Source organism: Salvelinus sp. IW2-2015, unplaced genomic scaffold, assembly GCF_002910315.2.
Source record: "Salvelinus sp. IW2-2015 unplaced genomic scaffold, ASM291031v2 Un_scaffold83, whole genome shotgun sequence".
Classification (NCBI taxonomy): domain Eukaryota; kingdom Metazoa; phylum Chordata; class Actinopteri; order Salmoniformes; family Salmonidae; genus Salvelinus; species Salvelinus sp. IW2-2015.
Genome location: NW_019942514.1, coordinates 828207 through 849748, shown reverse-complemented (window position 1 = coordinate 849748; position 21542 = coordinate 828207). Strand labels below are relative to the sequence as shown.

The 21542-nt window shown below is 45.0% G+C and overlaps 1 protein-coding gene across 1 annotated transcript in view; it reads left to right on the top strand.

Annotated features, from left to right (window-relative positions):
- The window catches only part of LOC112068062 (ALK tyrosine kinase receptor-like), an 81662-nt gene extending 60875 nt beyond the window's left edge, over window positions 1-20787 (top strand). The window contains 6 exon segments of the mRNA XM_070438008.1: window positions 6273-6370; window positions 12353-12445; window positions 17526-17627; window positions 18176-18310; window positions 19216-19306; window positions 19654-20787. Coding sequence (XP_070294109.1) covers window positions 6273-6370; window positions 12353-12445; window positions 17526-17627; window positions 18176-18310; window positions 19216-19306; window positions 19654-20787 — 1653 coding nt within the window.
- The last annotated feature ends 755 nt before the right edge of the window (window positions 20788-21542 follow it).

Genomic DNA, 21542 nt, shown 5'->3' with positions numbered 1-21542 from the left:
CTGAGCCTCATTTTGACTTGTTCTAAGGACATTACATCAAAGTTGGATCAGCCTGTAGTGTGGTTTTCCACTTTAATTTTGAGTGTGACTCCAAATCCAGACCTCCATGGGTTGATACATTTGATTTCCATTGATCATTTTTGTGTGATTTTGTTGTCAGCACATTCAACTATGTAAAGAAAAAAGTATTTAATAAGAATATTTAATTCATTCAGATCTAGGATGTGTTATTTTAGTGTTCCCTTAATTTTTTTGAGCAGTGTATATCAATGATGTCGCTCTTGCTGCTGGTGATTCTCTGATCCACCTCTATGCAGATGACACCATTCTGTATACATCTGGCCCTTCTTTAGGCACTGTGCTAACTAACCTCCAGACGGGCTTCAATGCCATACAACACTCCTTCCGTGGCCTCCAACTGCTTTTAAATGCTAGTAAAACTAAGGGCATGCTCTTCAACTAATTGCTGCCTGCACTCTCCCGCCCGACTAGCATAACTACTCTGGACGGTTCTGACCTAGAATATGTGGACAACTACAAATACCTAGGTGTCTGGTTAGACTGTAAACTATCCTTCCAGACTCACATTAAGCATCTCCAATCCAAAATTAAATCTAGAATCGGCTTCCTATTCTGCAACAAAGCCTCCTTCACTCATGTTGCCAAACATACCCTCGTAAAACTGACTATCCTACCGATCCTTGACTTCGGCGATGTCATTTACAAAATAGCTCCCAACACTCTACTCAGCAAACTGGGTGTAGTCTATCACAGTGCCATCCTATCACAGTGCCAACACTTTTTTGGTTACTAAATGATTCCATTTGTGTTATTTCATAGTGTTGTCCAGGTCGCAGTCTATACTATTATTCTACAATTTAGAAAATAGTAAAAATAAAGAAAAACCCTTGAATGAATAGGTGTGTTCAAACTTTTGACTGGTACTGTTTATCTTTTTTTACCCCCCTTTTTCTCCAAAATGTCGGGATATCCAATTGCTTTCCAATTACAATCTTGTGTCAGCGCTGCAACTCCCCAATGGGCTCGGGAGAGGCGATGGTTGAGTCATGCGTCCTCCGAAACATGACCTGCCAAGCCGCACTTCTTAACACCCGCTCGCTTAACCCAGAAGCCAGCCACACCAATGTGTCAGAGGAAACACAGTTAAACTGATGACCAAGTCAGCTTGCAGGTGCCCAGCCCGCCACAAGGAGTTGCTGGAGCGCAATGAGCCAAGTAAAGCCCCCCCAGCCAAACCTTCCACTAACCTGGACGACGCTGGGCCAATTTTGCGCCGCCCTATGGGACTCCCGGTCACAACCGGTTGTGACGCCGCCACACTACAATGCAGTGCCTTAGACCGCTACGCCACTCGGGAGGCCAAAATAAAAATGTTAATAGACTTTGTTAACATACAAATGACATAGTCTTATTATGGGTCGAATGTGAGATATGCATATATAACATCATATACTGTGTGATAAATATTACCCACTACAGTTGTTACAGTTTCGATGGTTTAGGTATTCTCATTTATTCATATTTCTAACCCTGGCAGTCATTCTGGATGCAGATTGTCAGAATCAACTCTGGCTGGATTCCAATAGTAATAAAACATCACTTTGCAAGCCAGCATAGTATGACTTATTATGGTCACAAGTGTCCAAAACACAACGAAGGCTGGCCACCATCAAAAACACAACAAAGTCTTGTCACCAGCGGAAACACAGCGAAGACTGGTCACCAGCGAAAACACAGCGAAGGCTGGTCACCAGTGAAAACACAACGATGGCTGGTCTGCCAGAATAACCAGCTAGACCATGCTGGTCAGACCAGCTTGACCAGCTTAACCATGCTGGTCTGCCAGCATAACCAGCTAGACCATGCTGGTCGGCCAGACAAGCATAGAACAGCATGGACCAGCATAGACGCATTCTGTATACTTCTGGCCCTTCTTTGGACACTGTGCTAACTAACCTCCAGACGAGCTTCAATGCCATGCAACTCTCCTTCCGTGGCCTCCAACTGCTCTTAAATGCAAGTAAAACTAAATGCATGCTCTTCAACTGATCGCTGCCCGCACCTGCCCGCCCGTTCAGCATCACTACTCTGGACAGTTCTGAACTAGAATATGTGGACAACTACAAATACCTAGGTGTCTGGTTAGACTGTAAACTCTCCTTCCAGACCCACATTAAGCATCTCCAATCCAAAATTAAATCTAGAATTGGCTTCCTATTTCACAACAAAGCATCCTTCACTAATGCTGCCAAACATACCCTCGTAAAACTGACTATCCTACTGATCCTCGACTTTGGCGATGTCATTTACAAAATTGCCTCCAACACTCTACTCAACAAATTGGATGCAGTCTATCACAGTGCCATCTGTTTTGTCACCAAAGCCCCATATACTACCCACCACTGCGACCTGTACGCTCTCGTTGGCTGGCCCTCGCTTCATACTCGTCGCCAAACACACTGGCTCCAGGTCATCTACAAGTCTTTGCTAGGTAAACCCCTTATCTCAGTTCACTGGTCACCATAGCAGCCCACCCGCAGCACGCGCTCCAGCAGGTATATTTCACTGGTCACCCCCAAGCAAATTCCTCCTTTGGCCGCCTTTCCTTCCAGTTCTCTGCTGCCAATGACTGGAACGAACTGCAAAAATCGCTGAAGCCGGAGACTCTTATGTCCCTCACTAACTTCAAGCACCAGCTGTCAGAGCAGCCCATCTAACTACTTCATCCCCATACTGTATTTATTTATTTATTTATTTTGCTTCTTTGCACCCCAGTACCTCTACTTGCACATTCATCTTCTGCACATTTATCACTCCATTGTTTAATTTGCTATATTGTAATTACCTCGCCACTATGGCCTACTTTATTGCCTTACCTCCCTTATCTTACCTCATTTGCACACACTGTATATACAGTCGTGGCCAAGTTTTGAGAATGACACAAATATACATTTTCACAAAGTCTGCTGCCTCATTTTGTATGATGGCAATTTGCATATACTCCAGAATGTTATGAAGAGTGATCAGATGAATTGCAATTAATTGCAAAGTCCCTCTTTGCCATGCAAATGAACTGAATCCCAAAACACATTTCCACTGCATTTCAGCCCTGCCACAAAAGGACCAGCTGACATCATGTCAGTGATTCGCTCGTTAATCTTTTGTCATAATAGGGGTGCTGAGCACTTATTTTTTTTGACATTGCCAAATTAAACTGCCTAGTAGTCAATTCTTGCTCGTACAATATGCATATTATTGTTATTATTGGATAGAAAACACTCTCTAGTTTCTATAACCGTTGGAATTATGTCTCTGAGTGGAACAGAACTCTATCTACAGCACTTTTCCTGACAGGGAGTGAGATTTCAGAAATCTTGGCCTCTGGTCCCAGGTCAGTTTTAATGTCCCGTGAATGCTATGAGGATACAAACACATGCCTACACCTTCCTCTAGATGTCAGTAAGTGGTGACAATTGAATGGAGTCGATTGCGCAATCAGGGCCCGTATAAAACACAAAAGACCGGAAGTAGCTTTCCTTTGGACCCTGCGCTCGACGCGAGAAGGACGTTGGACCGACCTCTTTCCAAGCCTTGGTTTAGCCAGTAATATATCGGCGGTCATGTTTTTACTTGTTATAGGTGTTAAAAACATCATAAGGTAGTTAATTTAAACCGTTTATAGCAATTTATATCCGTTTAGTGCGATTTTGAGGCATTTATTTGTGACACCCTTCCATGAGCTGGGCACGTTTCCTGTACATACCGAACGTTATTGGCCATTTCGACGGGACAAGAGGACATCTTTCGACCAAAAGACGATTAGACCGGAAAAGGATACATTGGCCAAGATTCTGATGGAAGAACAGCTCACAAAAACTATTTATGATGATAAATCGCTGTTCTGTTTGAAAATTTTTAAACGCATATATCGCCATTTTGTTATGTGTAGCTTCGCTTGGCGGACCCGGTATTGCACAGTAAGGATAATTTTGAAATGTAAGTCAGCGATTGCATTAACAACTAATTTGTCTTTCGATTCCTGTCAACCCTGTATTTTTTTGTCAAGTTTATGATTAGCTATCGATTAGACTAGATCACTCTCAAAGATAGCGCCCGACATTTTCAGGCCAGTTTTGCTACTATTCTCATTGTATAACCACGTTTTTTTGTGGCTAAATATGCACATTTTCGAACAAACTCTATATGTATGTTGTAATATGATGTTACAGGAGTGTCATCGGAAGAATTCTGAGAAGGTTAGTGAAAAAATTTATATATTTTGGTGATCATAACGTTATCGCTCCCGTTGCCTTGGATTCATGCTGGGGTAACGTTTGCACATGTGGTATGCTAATATAACGATTTATTGTGTTTTCGCTGTAAAACGCTTAGAAAATCTGAAATATTGTCTGAATTCACAAGATCTGTGTCTTTCCATTGCTATGCTTTGTCTATTTTTATGAAATGTTTTTGATGAGTAAATTGGTAATACACGTTGCTCTCTGTATTTATTCTAGTCGAGTTGTGATGGTGGGTGCAATTGTAAACTATGATTTCTACCTGAAATATGCACATTTTTCTAACAAAAACTATCCTATACAATAAATATGTTATCAGACTGTCATCTGATGAGGTTTTTCTTGGTTAGTGGCTATCAATATCTTTATTTGGCCGAATTGGTGATAGCTACTGGTGGAGAGAAAAAATGGTGGACAAAGAAAAATGGTGTCTTTTGCTAACGTGGTTAGCTAATAGATTTACATATTGTGTCTTCCCTGTAAAACATTTTAAAAATCAGAAATGATTGCTGGATTCACAAGAAGGGGATCTTTCATCTGGTATCTTGGACTTGTGATTGAATGATATTTAGATGCTACTATTTACTTGTGACGCTATGCTAGCTATGCTATTCAGCTTTTTTACTGGTGGGGGGTGGGGGTGCTCCCGGATCCGGGTTTCTGACTCGGTAGAAGTTAACACAGGTGTGAGTGTTGACGAGGACAAGGCTGGAGATCACTCTGTCATGCTGATTGAGTTCGAATAACAGACTGGAAGCTTCAAAATGAGGGTGTGCTTGGAATCATTGTTCTTCCTCTGTCAATCATGGTTACCTGTAAGAACACGTGCCGTCATCATTGCTTTGCACAAAAAGGGCTTCACAGGCAAGGATATTGCTGCCAGTAAGATTGCACCTAAATCAACCATTTATCGGATCATCAAGAACTTCAATGAGAGCGGTTCAATTGTTGTGAAGAAGGCTTCAGCACGCCCAAGAAAGTCCAGCAAGTGCCAGGACCGTCCCCTAAAGTTGATTTAGCTGCGGGATCGGGGCACCACCAGTACAGAGCTTGCTCGGGAATGGTAGCAGGCAGGTGTGATCGCCTCACTGTGCGTGCAGATGCAAAGACTTTTGGAGGATGGCCTGGTGTCAAGAAGGGCAGCAAAGAAGCCACTTCTCTACAGGAAAAACATCAGGGACGATGGAGCACCTTGCCATAAGGCAAAAGTGATAACTAAGTGGCTCGGGGAACAAAACATCGATATTTTGGGTCCATGGCCAGGAAACTCCCCAGACCTTAATCCCATTGAGAACTTGTGGTCAATCCTCAAGAGGCGGGTGGACAAACAAAAACCAACAAATTCTGACAAACTTCAAGCATTGATTATGCAAGAATGGGCTGCCATCAGTCATGGTGTGGCCCAGAAGTTAATTGACAGCAATATTGACTCTTTGCATCAACTTCATGTAATTGTCAATAAAAGCTTTTGACACTTATGAAATGCTTGCTTTTGGCCACGACTGTATACTTTTTTTCCTACTATATTATTGACTGTATGTTTGTTTACTCCATGTGTAACTCTGTGTTGTTGTATGTGCCGAACTGCTTTGCTTTATCTTGGCCAGGTCGCAGTTGTAAATGAGAACTTGTTCTCCACTAGCCTACCTGGTCAAAAAAATGTGATATAAATAAAATAAATAAAAAATAGACCAGCATGGACCAGCTTCAAATGTATGCTGTTTTCTTCACCACTGACAAAGAACCCCTCAATAACCTTGAGTGTAGGGGTATTTTATTGAGTAGACTAAAATATTTCAGTCTGAAAGCTAACAGAAGAACAACAAAAGTGTTTGGCTGCTCTGCTCTTCAGTACATCCGTCTGTCTATCTGCCCACCTGTCTGTATCTCTCTATCTGTCTCTCTATATGTATGAGTCTGATCTCTCCCTCTCTGTCTGGTATGTCTCTATAGGAGCACCCCTCTAGTCTCTCCATGGTGGACCTGCTCAACGTGGCCAGAGATATCGCACAGGGATGCCAATACCTGGAGGAGAACCAGTTTATACACCGGTAGGCCAACTATGGTAGAAAAACATACATGGACTTACACTACATGACCAAAAGTATGTGGACACCTGCTTGTCGAACATCTCATTCCAAAATCATGGGCCTTAATACGGAGTTGGTCCCCCATTTGCTGCTATAACAGCAGGGCAGAAATTTGACGAACTGACTTGTTGGATAGGTGGCATCCTATGACGGTGCCATGTTGAAAGTCACTGAGCTCTTCAGTAAGGCCATTCTACAGCTAATGTTTGTCTATGGAGATTGCATGGCTGTGTGCTCAATTTTATATACCTGGCTGAAATATCCAAATCCATTCATTAGAAGGGGTGTCCACATACTATTGTATATATAGTGTAAGTGTGTGCACATAGTGTTCACATATAGTCAAACCAGCACAATATGCAGTGACAGACGCATACTCTTTCTCACAAACTCATTTTACCCACTTACCCACATACATACCAGCACACAAACGTACGCACGCACAAACACACACACACAAAGACACAGTCCCCCACATTCACACCCTCTCAAACAATTGCAAACACTTTCTCAAACCTCAACAACATATGGGTGTCCACATGCACTCACCGGACAGTTTATTAGGTACACCACCCGTTCACAAAAAGTCACAGTCACACTGCACATTTCCCTATCTGGACAAGAGGAATAGCAATGTAAGAATGCTGTTTATTGACTAAAGCTCAGCCTTCAACACTATAGTACCCTCCAAGCTCATCATTAAGCTCGCGCCCTGGGTCTGAACCCCGACCTGTGCAACTGTGTTCTGGACTTGCTGACGGGCCGCCCCCATGTAGTGAAGGTAGGAAACAATACCTCCACTACGCTGATCCTCAACACAGGGGCCCCACAAGGGTGCATGCTCATTCGTCACCGCGTGCTCAGATCAAGACTCTACGGCAAGCTTCTTTTAAACCACTACCTGTCCCTTATCGTCCCTGGTCTCCTGTACTCCCTGTTCGCCCATGACTGCGTGGCCACGCACGCAGTCAATCATCAAGTTCGCAGTCAACACAACAGTAGTAGGCCTGATTACCAACAATGACAAGACAGCCAACAGGTAGGTGGTGAGGGCCCTGACGGAGTGGTGCCAGAAAAATAACCCTCCCAAAACCCTGCCCCGTGGTCGAACCCTCAGGAGGCGTCACACCGTATACGCTGGCTGGCCATCGATGACCCAGGGGGAGGGATGAGCCTAGAAACAGAAGACAAAGGACTGTGAGACACAGGCTTAATCCTAGACACAAGGAAGGTAGGGTGAATAAGGAGGGTACGGGGAGGGTACCGCCTGAGCTCTTTTACAGGTACGTCGACAGCGGCGGACAAACATCTGGGCCGAGGGTACGCTGATCTCCTGCTCTTGTTCCGGGAAGAGTGGAGGTTGATACCCCAAAGAGCACTCAAAAGGAGAGAGTCCTGTGGCCGAACTGGGTGTTCCAGGCATACTCCACCCAGACCAGTTATCGGCTCCAGGTAGTGGGGTTGGTTGAGACCAGGCATCTCAGGGTGGTTTCTAGGTCCTGGTTGGCTCGCTCCGACTGGCCGTTAAATTGGGGATGAAATCTGGAGGACAGGCTGGCCAACGACCCAATAAGGGTGCAGAACGCCTTCCAGAACTGAGACGAGAACTGAGGACCCCGGTCGGAGACCATGTCCACCGTGAGTCCATGGATCCGGAAGATGTGCTGCACCATAAGCTGGGTCGTCTCCTTGGCAGAGGGTAGTTTGGGGGTAGGGATGAAATGGGCGGCCTTGGAGAATCGATCCACAACCATCAGAGTAACAGTGTTGCCATCAGACGGAGGGAGCCCAGTGACAAAGTCCAGAGAGATATATGGACCAGGGACGATGAGGGACAGGTAGTGGTTTAAAAGAAGCTTGCCGTAGAGTCTTGATCTGAGCACGCGGTGACGAATGCAGAAATGTCAGGAACCACTGTGGGCCACCAGAAACATTGTCGGATGAAGGCTAGGGTACGACGGGAACCTGGATGACAGGTCAGCCTTGAGGAATGAGCCCATTCCAGGACCCGGGACCAGATTGAGTTAGGAACAAATAACCGGTTAGCTGGGCCCCCTTCAGGTTCTGGCTGGGAACATTGGGCGGAAGAATGGTTTCGGAGACCGAGGTTGTGGCAGAGGAACTGTATATGCAGGAGAGGGCGTCTGGCTTCACGTTTTTGTACCCTGGGCGGTAGAAAATGGTGAAGTTAAATCTGGTGAACAATAAAGCCCACCGGGCCTGCCTGGAGTTAAGGCGCTTGGCTGTACTGAGATATTCCACATTTTTATGGTCGTCCAGACCACAAAGAGCTGTTCTGCTCCTTCCAGCCAATGCCTCCACTCCTCCAGCGCAAACTTGACAGCCAGGAGTTCTCTGTTGCCAACGTCATAGTTCCTCTCTGCCGGACAGGATGGCCCCCACTCCAACATCAGAAGCATCAACCTCTACCACAAATTGACGGGATGGATCCGGATGGACGAGGATGGGGGCTGTGGTGAACCAATGTTTCAGGTCCACAAAGGCTTTGTCAACCGCTGGAGACCATGTGAACGGTACTTTTGGGGAGGTGAGTGCCGAGAGGGGGGTCGCTGGAGTGCTGTAGCCCCGAATGAAACGGCGGTAGAAATTAGCGAACCCCAGGAAACGTTGCAACTGCACCCTGGACATAGGCTGAGGCCACTCCACCATCGCTTTCACTTTTTCCTGATCCATTTGGACATTTCCATCAGCGATGACATATCCTAGAAAGGAGATCGTTGAGCGGTGAAACTCACATTTCTCGGCCTTCACAAACAATTGGTTCTCCAGGAGATGCTGAAGGACTTGTCTGACATGAAGAACGTGTTCTTGGGCAGACCGGGGAAAAAACAGGATGTCGTTAAGGTAAACGAACATGAAACGGTTTAGCATGTCCCGGAGTACATCGTTTACCAGAGCCTAAAAAACAGCGGGGGGCGTTGGTGAGTCCAAACGGCATGACCTGGTACTCATAATGTCTACTGGCTGTATTAAAGGCTGTCTTCCACTCATCTCCTTCGCGTATCCAAACCAGGTGGTCGGCATTCCGAAGGTCCAGTTTGGAAAAAATGGTGGCTCCCTGGAGTGGTTCGAAGGCCGAGGAGAGGAGGGGTAGGGGATAATGATTCTTGATCGTTATATCATTAAGACCCCGGTAGTCAATGCACGGACGCAGGGTCTTGTCCTTCTTCTACACGAAGAAAAACCCTGCACCGTGGGGAAAATGAGCGACACTTGGAGGGGGTGGAGACAATCACAATAGAGATTGCATCATCTGTGGATCTGTTAGGGCGGTATGCAAATTGGAGAGGGTTTAGGGTTTCTGGGAAAATGGTGTCAATGTGAGCCATGACCTGCCTTTCAAAGCACTTCATGGCTATAGACGTGAGCGCTACGGGCCGGTAGTCATTTAGGCAGGTTACCTTAGTGATCTTGGGCACAGGGACTATGGTGGTCTGCTTGAAACATGTTGGTATTACAGACTCAGTTAGGGAAGGGTTGAAAAGGTCAGTGAAGACACTTGCCAGTTGGTCAGCGCATGCTCGGAGTACACGTCCTGGTAATCCATCTGGCCCTGCGGCATTGTGAATGTTGACCTGTTTAAAGGTCTTACTTACATCGGCTACGGAGAGCGTGATCACACAGTCGTCCGGAACAGCTGATGCTCTCATGCTTCAGTGTTGCGAGCCTCGAAGCAAGCATAGAAGTAATTTAGCTCGTCTGGTAGGCTCCTGTAACTCGGCAGCTCTCGGCTGTGCTTCCCTTTGTAGTCTTTAGTAGTTTGCAAGCCTTGCCACATCCGACGAGCGTCGGAGGTGGTGTAGTATAATTCGATCTTAGTCCTCTATTGATGCTTTGCATGTTTGATGATTCATCGGAGGGCATAGCGGGATTTCTTATAAGCATTCGGGTTAAGGTCCCGCTCCTTGAAAGCACTAGTTCTACCCTTTAGCTCAGTGCGGATTTTGCCTGTAATCCATGGCTTCTGGTTGGGATATGTACGTACGGTCACTGTGGGGACATCGTCATCGATGCATTTATTGATGAAGCCAGTGACTGATGTGGTGTACTCCTCAATGCCATCGGAAGAATCCCGGAACATATTTCAGTCTCTGCTAGCAAAACAGTCCTGTAGCTTAGCATCTGCGTCATCTGACCACTTCTTTATTGACCGAGTCACTGGTGTTTCCTGCTTTAGTTTTTGCTTGTAAGCAGGTATCAGGAGGATATAATTATGGTCACATTTGCCAAATAGAGGGCGAGGGAGAGCTTTGTATGCATCTCTGTGTGTGGAGTAAAGGTGGTCTAGAGTTTTTTTCCCCTCTGGTTGCACATTTAACATGCTGGTAGAAATTAGGTAAAACGGATTTAAGTTTCCCTGCATTAAAGTCCCTCGTCAAAAGGAGCGTCGCCTCTGGATGAGCGTTTTCCTGTTTGCTTATGGCCTTATACAGCTTTTTGAGTGCGGTCTAAGTGCCAGCATCGGTTTGTGGTGGGAAATAGACAGCTACGAAAAATATAGATAAACTCTCTTGGTAAATAGGGTGGTCTACAGCTTATCATGAGATGCAAAACCTAGAGACTATATATTAGTATTAGATATCGTGCACCAGCTGTTGTTTACAAATATACACAGACCGCCACCCCTTGTCTTACCGAAGGCAGCTGTTCTATCTTGCCGATGCAGCGTAAAACCCGCCAGCTGTATTTTATCCATGTCGAACATAAAATATTTCAGCTTTTAATGTCCCGCTGGTAGAATATTCGTGATCGTAGCTCATCTATTTTGTTATCCAATGAATGTACGTTGGCTAATAGGCAGGTGACCCACGCGCCATCAGATCCTTACAAGGCACCCCGACCTACGACCCCGATATCTCCGTCTCTTTTTCATGCGAAGGATGCTTTGCATCAGACACGTTAAAGAAAAAATCTTTGCCCAGTACGAGGAGAGTAATCGCTGTCCTGATATCCAGAAGCTCTTTTCTGTCATCATTTTTATTTTATTTTAAATGTATTTAACTAGGCAAGTCAGTTAAGAACAAATTATTATTTACAATAACGGCCTACCCCGGCCAAACCCTCCCCTAACCCAGATGACGCAGGGCCAGTTGTGCCCGCCATATGGAACTCTCGATCACGACCGGTTATGATACAGCCCGGGATCGAACCGCAATATTAAAGCTGATCCACCCCTTTAAAAAATATATATACACTGCTCAAAAAAATAAAGGGAACACTAAAATAACACATCCTAGAAATGAATGAATGAAATATTCTTATTAAATMCTTTTTTCTTTACATAGTTGAATGTGCTGACAATAAAATCACACAAAAATTATCAATGGAAATCAAATTTATCAACACATGGAGGTCTGGATTTGGAGTCACACTCAAAATTAAAGTGGAAAACCACACTACAGGCTGATCCAACTTTGATGTAATGTCCTTAGAACAAGTCAAAATGAGGCTCAGTAGTGTGTGTGGCCTCCACGTGCCTKTATGACCTCCCTACAACGCCTGGCATGCTCCTGATGAGGTGGCGGATGGTCTCCTGAGGGATCTCCTCCCAGACCTGGACTAAAGCATCCGCCAGCTCCTGGACAGTCTGTGGTGSAACGTGGCGTTGGTGGATGGAGCGAGACATGATGTCCCAGATGTGCTCAATTGGATTCAGGTCTGGGGAACGGGCGGGCCAGTCCATAGCATCAATGCCTTCCTCTTGCAGGAACTGCTGACACACTCCAGCCACATGAGGTCTAGCATTGTCTTGCATTAGGTGAATTGTTAGATACTACTGCACTGTTGGAGCTAGGAACACAAGCATTTTGCTACATCTGCAATAATATCTGCTAAATATGTGTACGTGACCAATGAAATGTGATTGGATTTGAACACACACACTCACCTCTGTAAGGTTCTTCTTGTCTTGTCACTTTGCAGGGACATTGCAGCTCGGAACTGCCTGCTGACCACCAAAGGACAGGGGAGAGTGGCCAAGATAGGGGACTTTGGAATGGCCAGGGACATTTACAGGTACTGCCATCACACAAACTCTTTAAACCCAGCTACTATGAAGGTATACTTTTGTGGTCTGGGATGGTCTGGCTGTCTGGGTTGCTGCCTCTCGAGCACATGTACAATATACTGCTGCAAGCATGGGTCGAGTCCGGCCTACTGCTATTTCAGCACTCTCTCATTTACATTTCACCTCTATCCAAACATGACAAAATATGTAAAGAGTGGGACTGTCCCAAAACTTCGCCCCAGTCTAAAGTCATTTGCACTCTGAAGCAGGTTCTCATTAAGGATTGGTCTGTATTTTTCTCCATTCATTGTTCCCTCTACCTTTACCAGTGTCCCAGTCCCTGCAGCTGAAAAACATCCCCATAGCATGATGCTGCCACCACCATGCTTCACAGTAGGGATGGTGTTAGATGGGCGATGAGCTGTGCCTGGTTTTCTCCAGACATAGCGCTTTGCATTCAGGCCACAGACCAGGTGTGGTAACTCGTATGTCTAAAGTTTAGTAATGATGTTTGGTACAGTGGGACATTTTGTTAAAGGGCTTTATAACTGAAAACATAGCCATGTATCAACCGACGTGACATCAAAGAGTGCCAACCAACTTTCTGGTAGAGATTGCAATGATGAATGCTAAAATTGTTGCCCGTAATAAAGCCCAGTGCGCTATGATAAACTGTATCTAACGGCTTTAATGAAGTGGCAGCTGCGTTCATATAGATAATGTGAATTTCAGTCATAGTCTAGGACCAATAGGAACATCGACTGAATAATCTGCTTTCTACTATTCAGCGAGAGGCTCTTTTCTTCTATTGAAGAAGCCCATTTTTATTATCAGCTCCTTAACTAACTCATCAATATGCTAATTAAAGACAGATTTTTATGCCCTCTACAGAACAATATATGCTTAGTTTAACCTGCATTCAGTACTCATTTCAGGTCAATAAAGTGTTTCTGTAATACAATGAAGGCAGACTGTAGTTCAGATAGAGCCTGGTCAACCGTGGGGGCAATAGCATACACAACAGTGTCATCGGCATACAAGTGCAGGTACTGTATATATATTTTTTACAGATAAGTCAATATTTTTAATGAAAACAGTAAACAAGACTCAGAATCGACCCATGCGGGACAGCTTGGGTGAGCTCACTGAGACTCTTAGCAAGGAGTTACAGTCATTGTCAGAATGGGTAATTAACAATAAACTGGTCTGAAATACATCTAAAACCCAAAGCATTGTATTTGGTTCAAAGCATTCTAGACCTAAACCTAAACTGCAGTTGAGCATAGTTGAAGAAACTGAACTCCTAGGAGTAACAGTGGATGGTCCGTTATCATGGTAAAGTCATATTGACAAAGTTGTTGTGAAGATGGGGAGAGGTATGTCTGTAATAAAAATTGATTCTGCATTTTTTTTTTTTTTTTACACAAAGATCAATTGTACWAGTTGTTCAGGCTTTGGTCTTGTCCCATCTTGATTACTGTCCAGTAATATGGTCAGTTTCAGCAAAGAAAGGCTGCACTTGGCTCAAAACAAAGCAACATGCATTATAGTCTTTCATGACTGACGGTTGAGTAGAAATTGACGACTTCTCTTCTAGTCTTTATAAGAAACAATTGTGTGTTTAAAATGCCTAACCACTTATATAATATACAGTTGAAGTCGGAAGTTCACATACACCTGAGCCAAATACATTTAAACTCAGCTTTTCACAGTTCCTGACATTTAATCCGAGTAAAAATTACCAGTCTTAGGTCAGTTAGTATCGCCACTTTATTTTAAGAATGTGAAATGTCAGAATAATCGTAGAGAGAATGATTTATTTCAGCTTTTATTTCATTCATCACATTCCCAGTGGATCAGAAGTTTACATACACTCAGTATTAGGATTTGGTAGCTTTGCCTTTAAATTGTTTAACTTGTTTCGGGTAGCCTTCCGCATGCTTCCCACAATTAGTTGGGTGAATTTTGGCCCATTTCTCCTGACAGAGCTGGTGTAACGGAGTCAGGTTTGTAGGGCTCCTTGCTCGCACACACTTTTTCAGTTCTGCCCCAAAAGATTCTATAGGAGTGAGGTCAGGGCTTTGTGATGGCCACTCCAATACCTTGACTTTGTTGTCCTTAAGCCATTTTGCCACAACTTTGGAAGTATGCTTGGGGTCATTGTCCATTTGGAAGACCCATTTGAGACCAAGCTTTAACTTCCTGACTGATGTCTTGAGATGTTGATTCAATATATCTACATAATTTTTCCATCCTCATGAAGCCATCTATTTTGTGAAGTGCACCAGTCCCTCCTGCAACAAAGCACCCCCACAACATAATACTGCCACCCCCGTGCTTTACGGTTGGGATGGTGTTCTTCAGCTTGCAAACCTCCCCCTTTTTCCTCCAAACATAACGATGGTCATTATGGCCAAACAGTTCTATTTTTGTTTCATCAAATCAGAGGACATTTCACCAAAAAGTACAATCTTTGTCCCCATGTGCAGTTGCAAAGCGTAGTCTGGCTTTTTTATGGTGGTTTTGGAGCAGTGGCTTCTTCCTTGCTGAGCGGCCTTTCAGGTTATATCGATATAGGACTCATTTTACTGTGGATATAGATACTTTTGTACCTGTTTCCTCCAGCATCTTCACAAGGTCCTTTGCTGTTGTTCTGGGATTGATTTGCACTTTTCGCACCAAAGTACGTTCATCCCTAGGAGACAAAACACATCTCCTTCCTGAGCGGTATGACTGCTGAAGGGTCCCATAGTGTTTATACTTGTGTACTATTGTTTGTACAGATGAACGTGGTACCTTCAGGCATTTGGAAATTGCTCCCAAGGATTAACCAGACTTGTGGAGGTCTACAATTTTTTTTCTGATGTCTTGGCTGATTTCTTTTGATTTTCCCATGATGTCAAGCAAAGAGGCATTGAGTTTGAAGGTAGGCCTTGAATTCAGAAGCTTCTAAAGCCATGAAATCATTTTCTGGAATTTTCCAAGCTGTTTAAAGGCACAGTCAACTTAGTGTATGTAAACTACTGACCCACTGGAATTGTGATACAGTGATAAGTGAAATAATCTGTCTTTAAACAATTGTTGGAATAATTACTTGTGTCATGCACAAAGTAGATGTCGTAACCGACTTGCCAAAACTGTAGTTTGTTAACATGAAATTTGTGGAGTGGTTGAAAAACAAGTTTTAATGACTCCAACCTAAGTGTATGTAAACTTCCGACTTCAGCTGTATTTGCATACACTTCAATCAGACATAGATACCCCACCAGACATACCACTATGTGTTTCTTCATGGTACCCAAACCAATAACAGACTTAATGCGTCGTTCAGTTATGCATACAGCCATGTCATTGTTGAATGCTCTGCCACCAGAGGTCACTTAGGCAAAAAGCAAGTTTAAATGAAAAATGAAAAATAAAAAAAACATTGTATCATAGCGCCTCTGCTCTTTCTAAAGATCTGATTTAACTGTACTGTATATAGGAATATTAATATGTACACTATACAGTATATACAAAAGTATGTGGATACTCCTTCAAATGAGTGGATTCGGGTATTTCAGCCATACCYGTTTCTGACAGGTGTATAAAATTGAGCACACAGCCATGCAATCCTCATAGACAAACATTGGCAGTAGAATAGCCTTAATGAAGAGCTCAGTGACTTTCAACGTGGCACCGTCATAGGATGCCACCTTTCAAACAAGTCAGTTCATCAATTTTCTGTCCTGTTAGAGCTGCCCTGGTCAACTGTAAGTGCTGTTATTTTGAAGTGGAAACGACAACGGCTCAGCCGCAAAGTTATAGGCCACACAAGCTCACAGAACGGGACCGCCAAATGCTGAAGCGCGTAGCTAGTAAAAATAATCTGTCCTCAGTTGCAACACTCACTACCGAGTTCCAAACTGCCTGTGGAAGCAGCATCAGCACAACCACTGTTCGTCGGGAGCTTCATGAAATGGGTTTCCATGGCCGAGCTGCCGCACACAAGCCTAAGATCACAATGCGCAATGCCAAGCTTCGGCCGGAGTGGTGTAAAGCTTGACGCCATTGGAATCTGGAGCATTGGAAACACATTCTCTGGAGTGATGAATCACGCTTCTCCATCTGGCAGTCCGGTGGATGAATCTGGGTTTGGCGGATGCTAGCAGAATGCTACCTGCCCCAATGCATAGTGCCAACTGTAAAGTTTGGTGGAGGAGGAATAATGGTCTGGGACTGTTTTTCATGGTTCAGGCTAGGCCCCTTAGTTCCAGTGAAGAGAAATCTTAATGCTACAGCACACAATTACATTCTAGACAATTCTGTGCTTCCAACTTTGTGGCAAAAGTTTGAGGATGGCCCTTTCCTGTTACCGCATGACAATGCCTCTGTGCACAAAGCGAGGTCCATACAGAAATGGTTTGTCGAGATCGGTGTTGAAGAACTTGATTGGCCTGCACAGAGCCCTGACCTCAACTCTTAATAATCTCTTGGTGTCTTTCCTATGTATAACTCTTATTTTATTTGTCATTTATTTGTACGTTTTATGTGGACCCTTGGAAGAGTAGCTGCTGCATTGGCAGTAGCTATTGGGGATCTTAATAAACTAAACCCTACAAGACATGCCACCAGGAGGAGTCTCTTCACAGTCCCCAAGTCCAAAACGAATACACGGCAATGCACAGTTTAATACAGTCATGATTGCATGGACCTCCCTACCATCTCCTATTACCTTTAAAAAACAACTCATGGAACGGCGGACACAAACACACACTCACACAGACACACTCTAACACATGCATTATGTTTCAGTTGTATTGTTTGTATAATTTGTGTTGTATTGTTTGTATATCGTTGTATTTGGCTATCAGTGTTTTGTTACTTGTCATGTTTTGTGTTTTTTGTGGACCCCTCGAAGAGTAGCTTCTGCAAAAGCTAATAGGGATCCAAATGTAAAAAATAAATGTTAAGTAGGCGTCCATATTTTCCTATTTTTCTTTCTTTTCTGTTTTCATCTCTTTTTCTACCTGCTCTGCTTTCAATAAAGTCATGCAGCGTGTCTAACAAGATCCCCCTGTGTGTGTACACGGATTTGTCTCCAAACAGGGCGAGCTACTACAGAAAGGGTGGGCGCGCCATGCTGCCTGTGAAGTGGATGCCTCCCGAAGCCTTCATGGAGGGGATCTTCACCTCCAAAACGGACACGTGGTACGTTCCATTGTAACTCACTCTCAATGATGTCTTAGTTCTTTTGAATGTCACTCCCTTTCATTTCACCCTTCCAGTCTACCCCACCTCCCTTTTTCCGTCCTTCAATGGAACTTTCTCCTTTTCACCTTTTGAAAGCCTCCTCTCTTTTACTCTATCTGCTGTCCTCCTTTTTTAATTGTTTTAAAAACGTTAACCTTTATTTAACTAGGCAAGTCAGTTAAGAACAAATTCTTATTTACAATGACGGCCTAGGAACAGTGGGTTAACTGCCTTGTTCAGGGGCAGGACGACAGATTTTTACCTTGTCAGCTCGGGGATTCAATCTAGCAATCTTTCGGTTACTGGCCCAATGCTCTAACCACTAGGCTTCCTCCCTCCCTCCTTCACCCCTCACTTTGCCCTTATCACCCTTAAGATTTATCATTCTCTCTCCCGTCTAAAAACTAAATACAAATGATTCCTCTCTTGCTTCCTCACCTACCTCTCACTCCCCCCCTCTCACTTTCCTTCTTCCTCCCACCTCTCTCTCTCCCACTTTGTCTCAGGTCCTTTGGGGTTTTGCTATGGGAGATCTTCTCTCTGGGCTATATGCCCTATCCCAGTCGCAGTAACCAGGAAGTGTTGGAGTTTGTCACCAACGGGGGAAGGATGGACCCTCCCAAAAACTGCCCAGGGCCCGTGTAAGTCCAATCACACACCGCCCAAACACATGTAGCAGATGTGTGCTAGTGAGGCATTAGGAGCCATCATGTGGTGACGTCACCTTTCTTAAGATTGAAAGTGAACTGTCACTGTCAACTTTCGTCCCTGTCTGAACTGTCACTCACATAGGGATGGAACTTACTCTGTTACATACAGATTACACACACACCCTCACACTTACAATATACTGTTGTCACTCATGCACATGCAGATATACACATGGATACAAGCGTACAAACACACAAAATACCCATAACTTCTCAGACTTGCATCACGCTCTCGCCCCTCACTGATCTTTCACGCCCACTCCATGCATGACGAACCGCTTTTATTGTCCAATTCTCCTTTTGAACTCTCCCAGCTGTCAGTTTTAGCCTTTGTATCACCACAGAAAAGCCAACATTTTTATTCTTTGATTGTTTTTTCCTTGAAAAATAAACACAGTTCCCATGTGTTACAATTCATCTGCGTCACGAAGGGCTCACAATAGGCATGTCACATTGCCAAAGAATATTACACAGGAGTATTGATTGCAAGTCAAATCTAATTAAGAAACAAGCTTGATTTTGCACTGTCTTGGGGTGTACCCCAGGATTCCGTTTTACCCCTACTGACTTTTCAACGGTGATGACTCAAACTAGCGGGATGTTACACTTCATTCAGAATGATTTGTATTAAATCAGTCGACTGGGATTATGACGGGGAGGCGGCACTTTTGATAAAGTGTGCGTGAGTTTGTGTCTGTCAAAAGTTTATCATCAAAGGGGGAAATATGGCTTTACATTTTCTGATGCGTTTGTCAATGTGTGCAAAGTTCAAATAGACGAAAACGTTTTAGATTGTGCTTGTGGTCGTGTGTGATGTGTGTGTGTATGTGTTTCAGGTACCGAATAATGACACAGAGTTGGCAGCATCAACCGGAGGACAGGCCCAACTTCTCCACCATCTTGGAGAGGATTGACTACTGCTTACAGGTAGGGAGTGTGAACATCGAGAGTCAACACCCATCTGCACTGGAACTGTGCTCAAGTATTAAATGTCTGTTTAACTGCCAAGAGGTTATTTTATTATGTATGACTATTTGAAAATGTGATACAGCTCATAACCTGTCTGTCTGTGTGTGTTAAAGCTGTATTCCTTTTGGGGATTGTTTCTGTCATCTACTTAAATGAAGTCAATCATGGTTGCATTAGAATTGACATTTTGAACTCTACTTTGATAAATATGTCATTTTCTACAAATTCAGACATCGGTAATGTTCATGATGCCATTGCACGTTGTTTGCCATTGTTAGTGTCTAATGCTCCCCTATCCTCTCCAGGACCCCGATGTGGTGACTGTTACCTTGCCTGTGGAATATGGGCCCCTCCCCGAAGAGGAGGAGCGGGTGCCCATGCGCCCTGAGGACCCCACGGCCTCTCCCCTGCTGGTGTCCACTCAGATGCCCGACGGGGAGGGCCCTGCACCGCCACCCTTTGCCCCCGACTCCGAGGAGAAACAATCCAGCCAACCCCCCGAAACTGCCAAGCACCAGGTGATGGCGCAACAACCCCAGTCCTACCCCCACCCTCAGACATTCACCACGACCACCATCACAGCAACCTCCTTCATCTCCACCTCCAAGGCGCCTCCCCCCATCTCCACCCAGCAGCCCAACCCAGAGGGGGGCCACATTAATCTGGCCTTCGCCCAGGGCCACCCTAAGGATAAGGATGGTCACAATGGGAAGCCCACCAACCTGTGGAACCCCACCTATGGCTCCTGGTTCATCCAGCAGCAGCAGAGGAAGCAGCAGCAACAACAGCAGCAGCAAAGGCAGGGAGACATGGGCAGTGGGGGTGGGGGGGTTGGAGGTGGGAGGGTGCCGGGCGAGGGGCAGGAGTACCAGGGGCGGACTGTGGCCGAGGCGGCGGGGGCCCTGGGTCTCCAGCAACAGCAGCACAAGCAGCAGCAGTTCCAGCCACCGTATCCCTTCCATCCGCAGCAGCAACAGCATCAACAACAGCAGATGCAGCTCCTGCACCACCAACAGCAGCAGCAACAGCAGGGACTCTGCAAGCCCCTCTTGCCCCCTCCGCCCCCACCCCAGGCCACCTTCTCGGATATCACTGCCCCTACCCCGCTCCTGTTAGATTCTGCCACCCTCCCCCCAGTCCCCCTCTTCAGACTTCGCCACTTCCCCTGCGGGAACATCGGCTACGGCTACCAGGAGCAAGGGTTGCCCCTGGAGGCGACCCACCACCACCACACTAACCCTGTCAACCCCCATCCTCCCCCGTCTCCTCCTCCCCCGGCACCCGTGGCCCTCCAGAGAGGAGTGGAGGGGACCCAGCTGTCGCTGAGCTGCTCGACGACGGCCAAAGCCGAGGACAGCCGTCCGCTGCTGGTCACCATGGGGACGGTGCAGGACCCCAGGCTGCCCCGGATGGAGGGCCGCAATGCCACGGTGCTTTAGCCCAACCACCATCTTGCTTTTTGTCTCTCACCTCGGAGACCATGTGTATAGGCAGACAGGCGTACAGCCAGGCTAGATGGTACACCAAGCAACATTGTGTCAGGACAGTACCCGCTGCCTTATGACCCCCCCCCCCCCTCTCGGTTTCATCCACAGTTTGGATTGACACATTTTCACCTGGCCAATGGTTGCGGAGTCAAACAAATGTAAAAGAATCTCTGAAATGGCTGCTGAAATACCAATGGGCGTTAAAGTAACTGCCCAGTGTTTCCAGATTTCTATGAAGTATTACTTACAATATGAGAGAAATAGTTTTCCTTTCAAAAATGGGTAATTGAGTATGTTAAATAGTAGCTTTTCTGTGTTGGAATTGTGTGTGCGTTTCCTAACAACAGAATGGTGTGGGCTTATACAAGTCATAAACAATATTCACGTACAGTGGGGAGAACAAGTATTTGATACACTGCCGATATTGCAGGTTTTCCTACTTACAAAGCATGTAGAGGTATGTAATTTTTATCATAGGTACACTTCAACTGTGAGAGACGGAATCTAAAACAAAAATCCAGAAAATCACATTGTATGATTTTTAAGTAATTAATTTGCATTTTATTGCATGACTAAGTATTTGATACATCAGAAAAGCAGAACTTAATATTTGGTAGAACCTTGTTTGCAATTACAGAGATCATAAGTTTCCTGTAGTTCTTGACCAGGTTTGCACACACTGCAGCAGGGATTTTGGCCCACTCCTC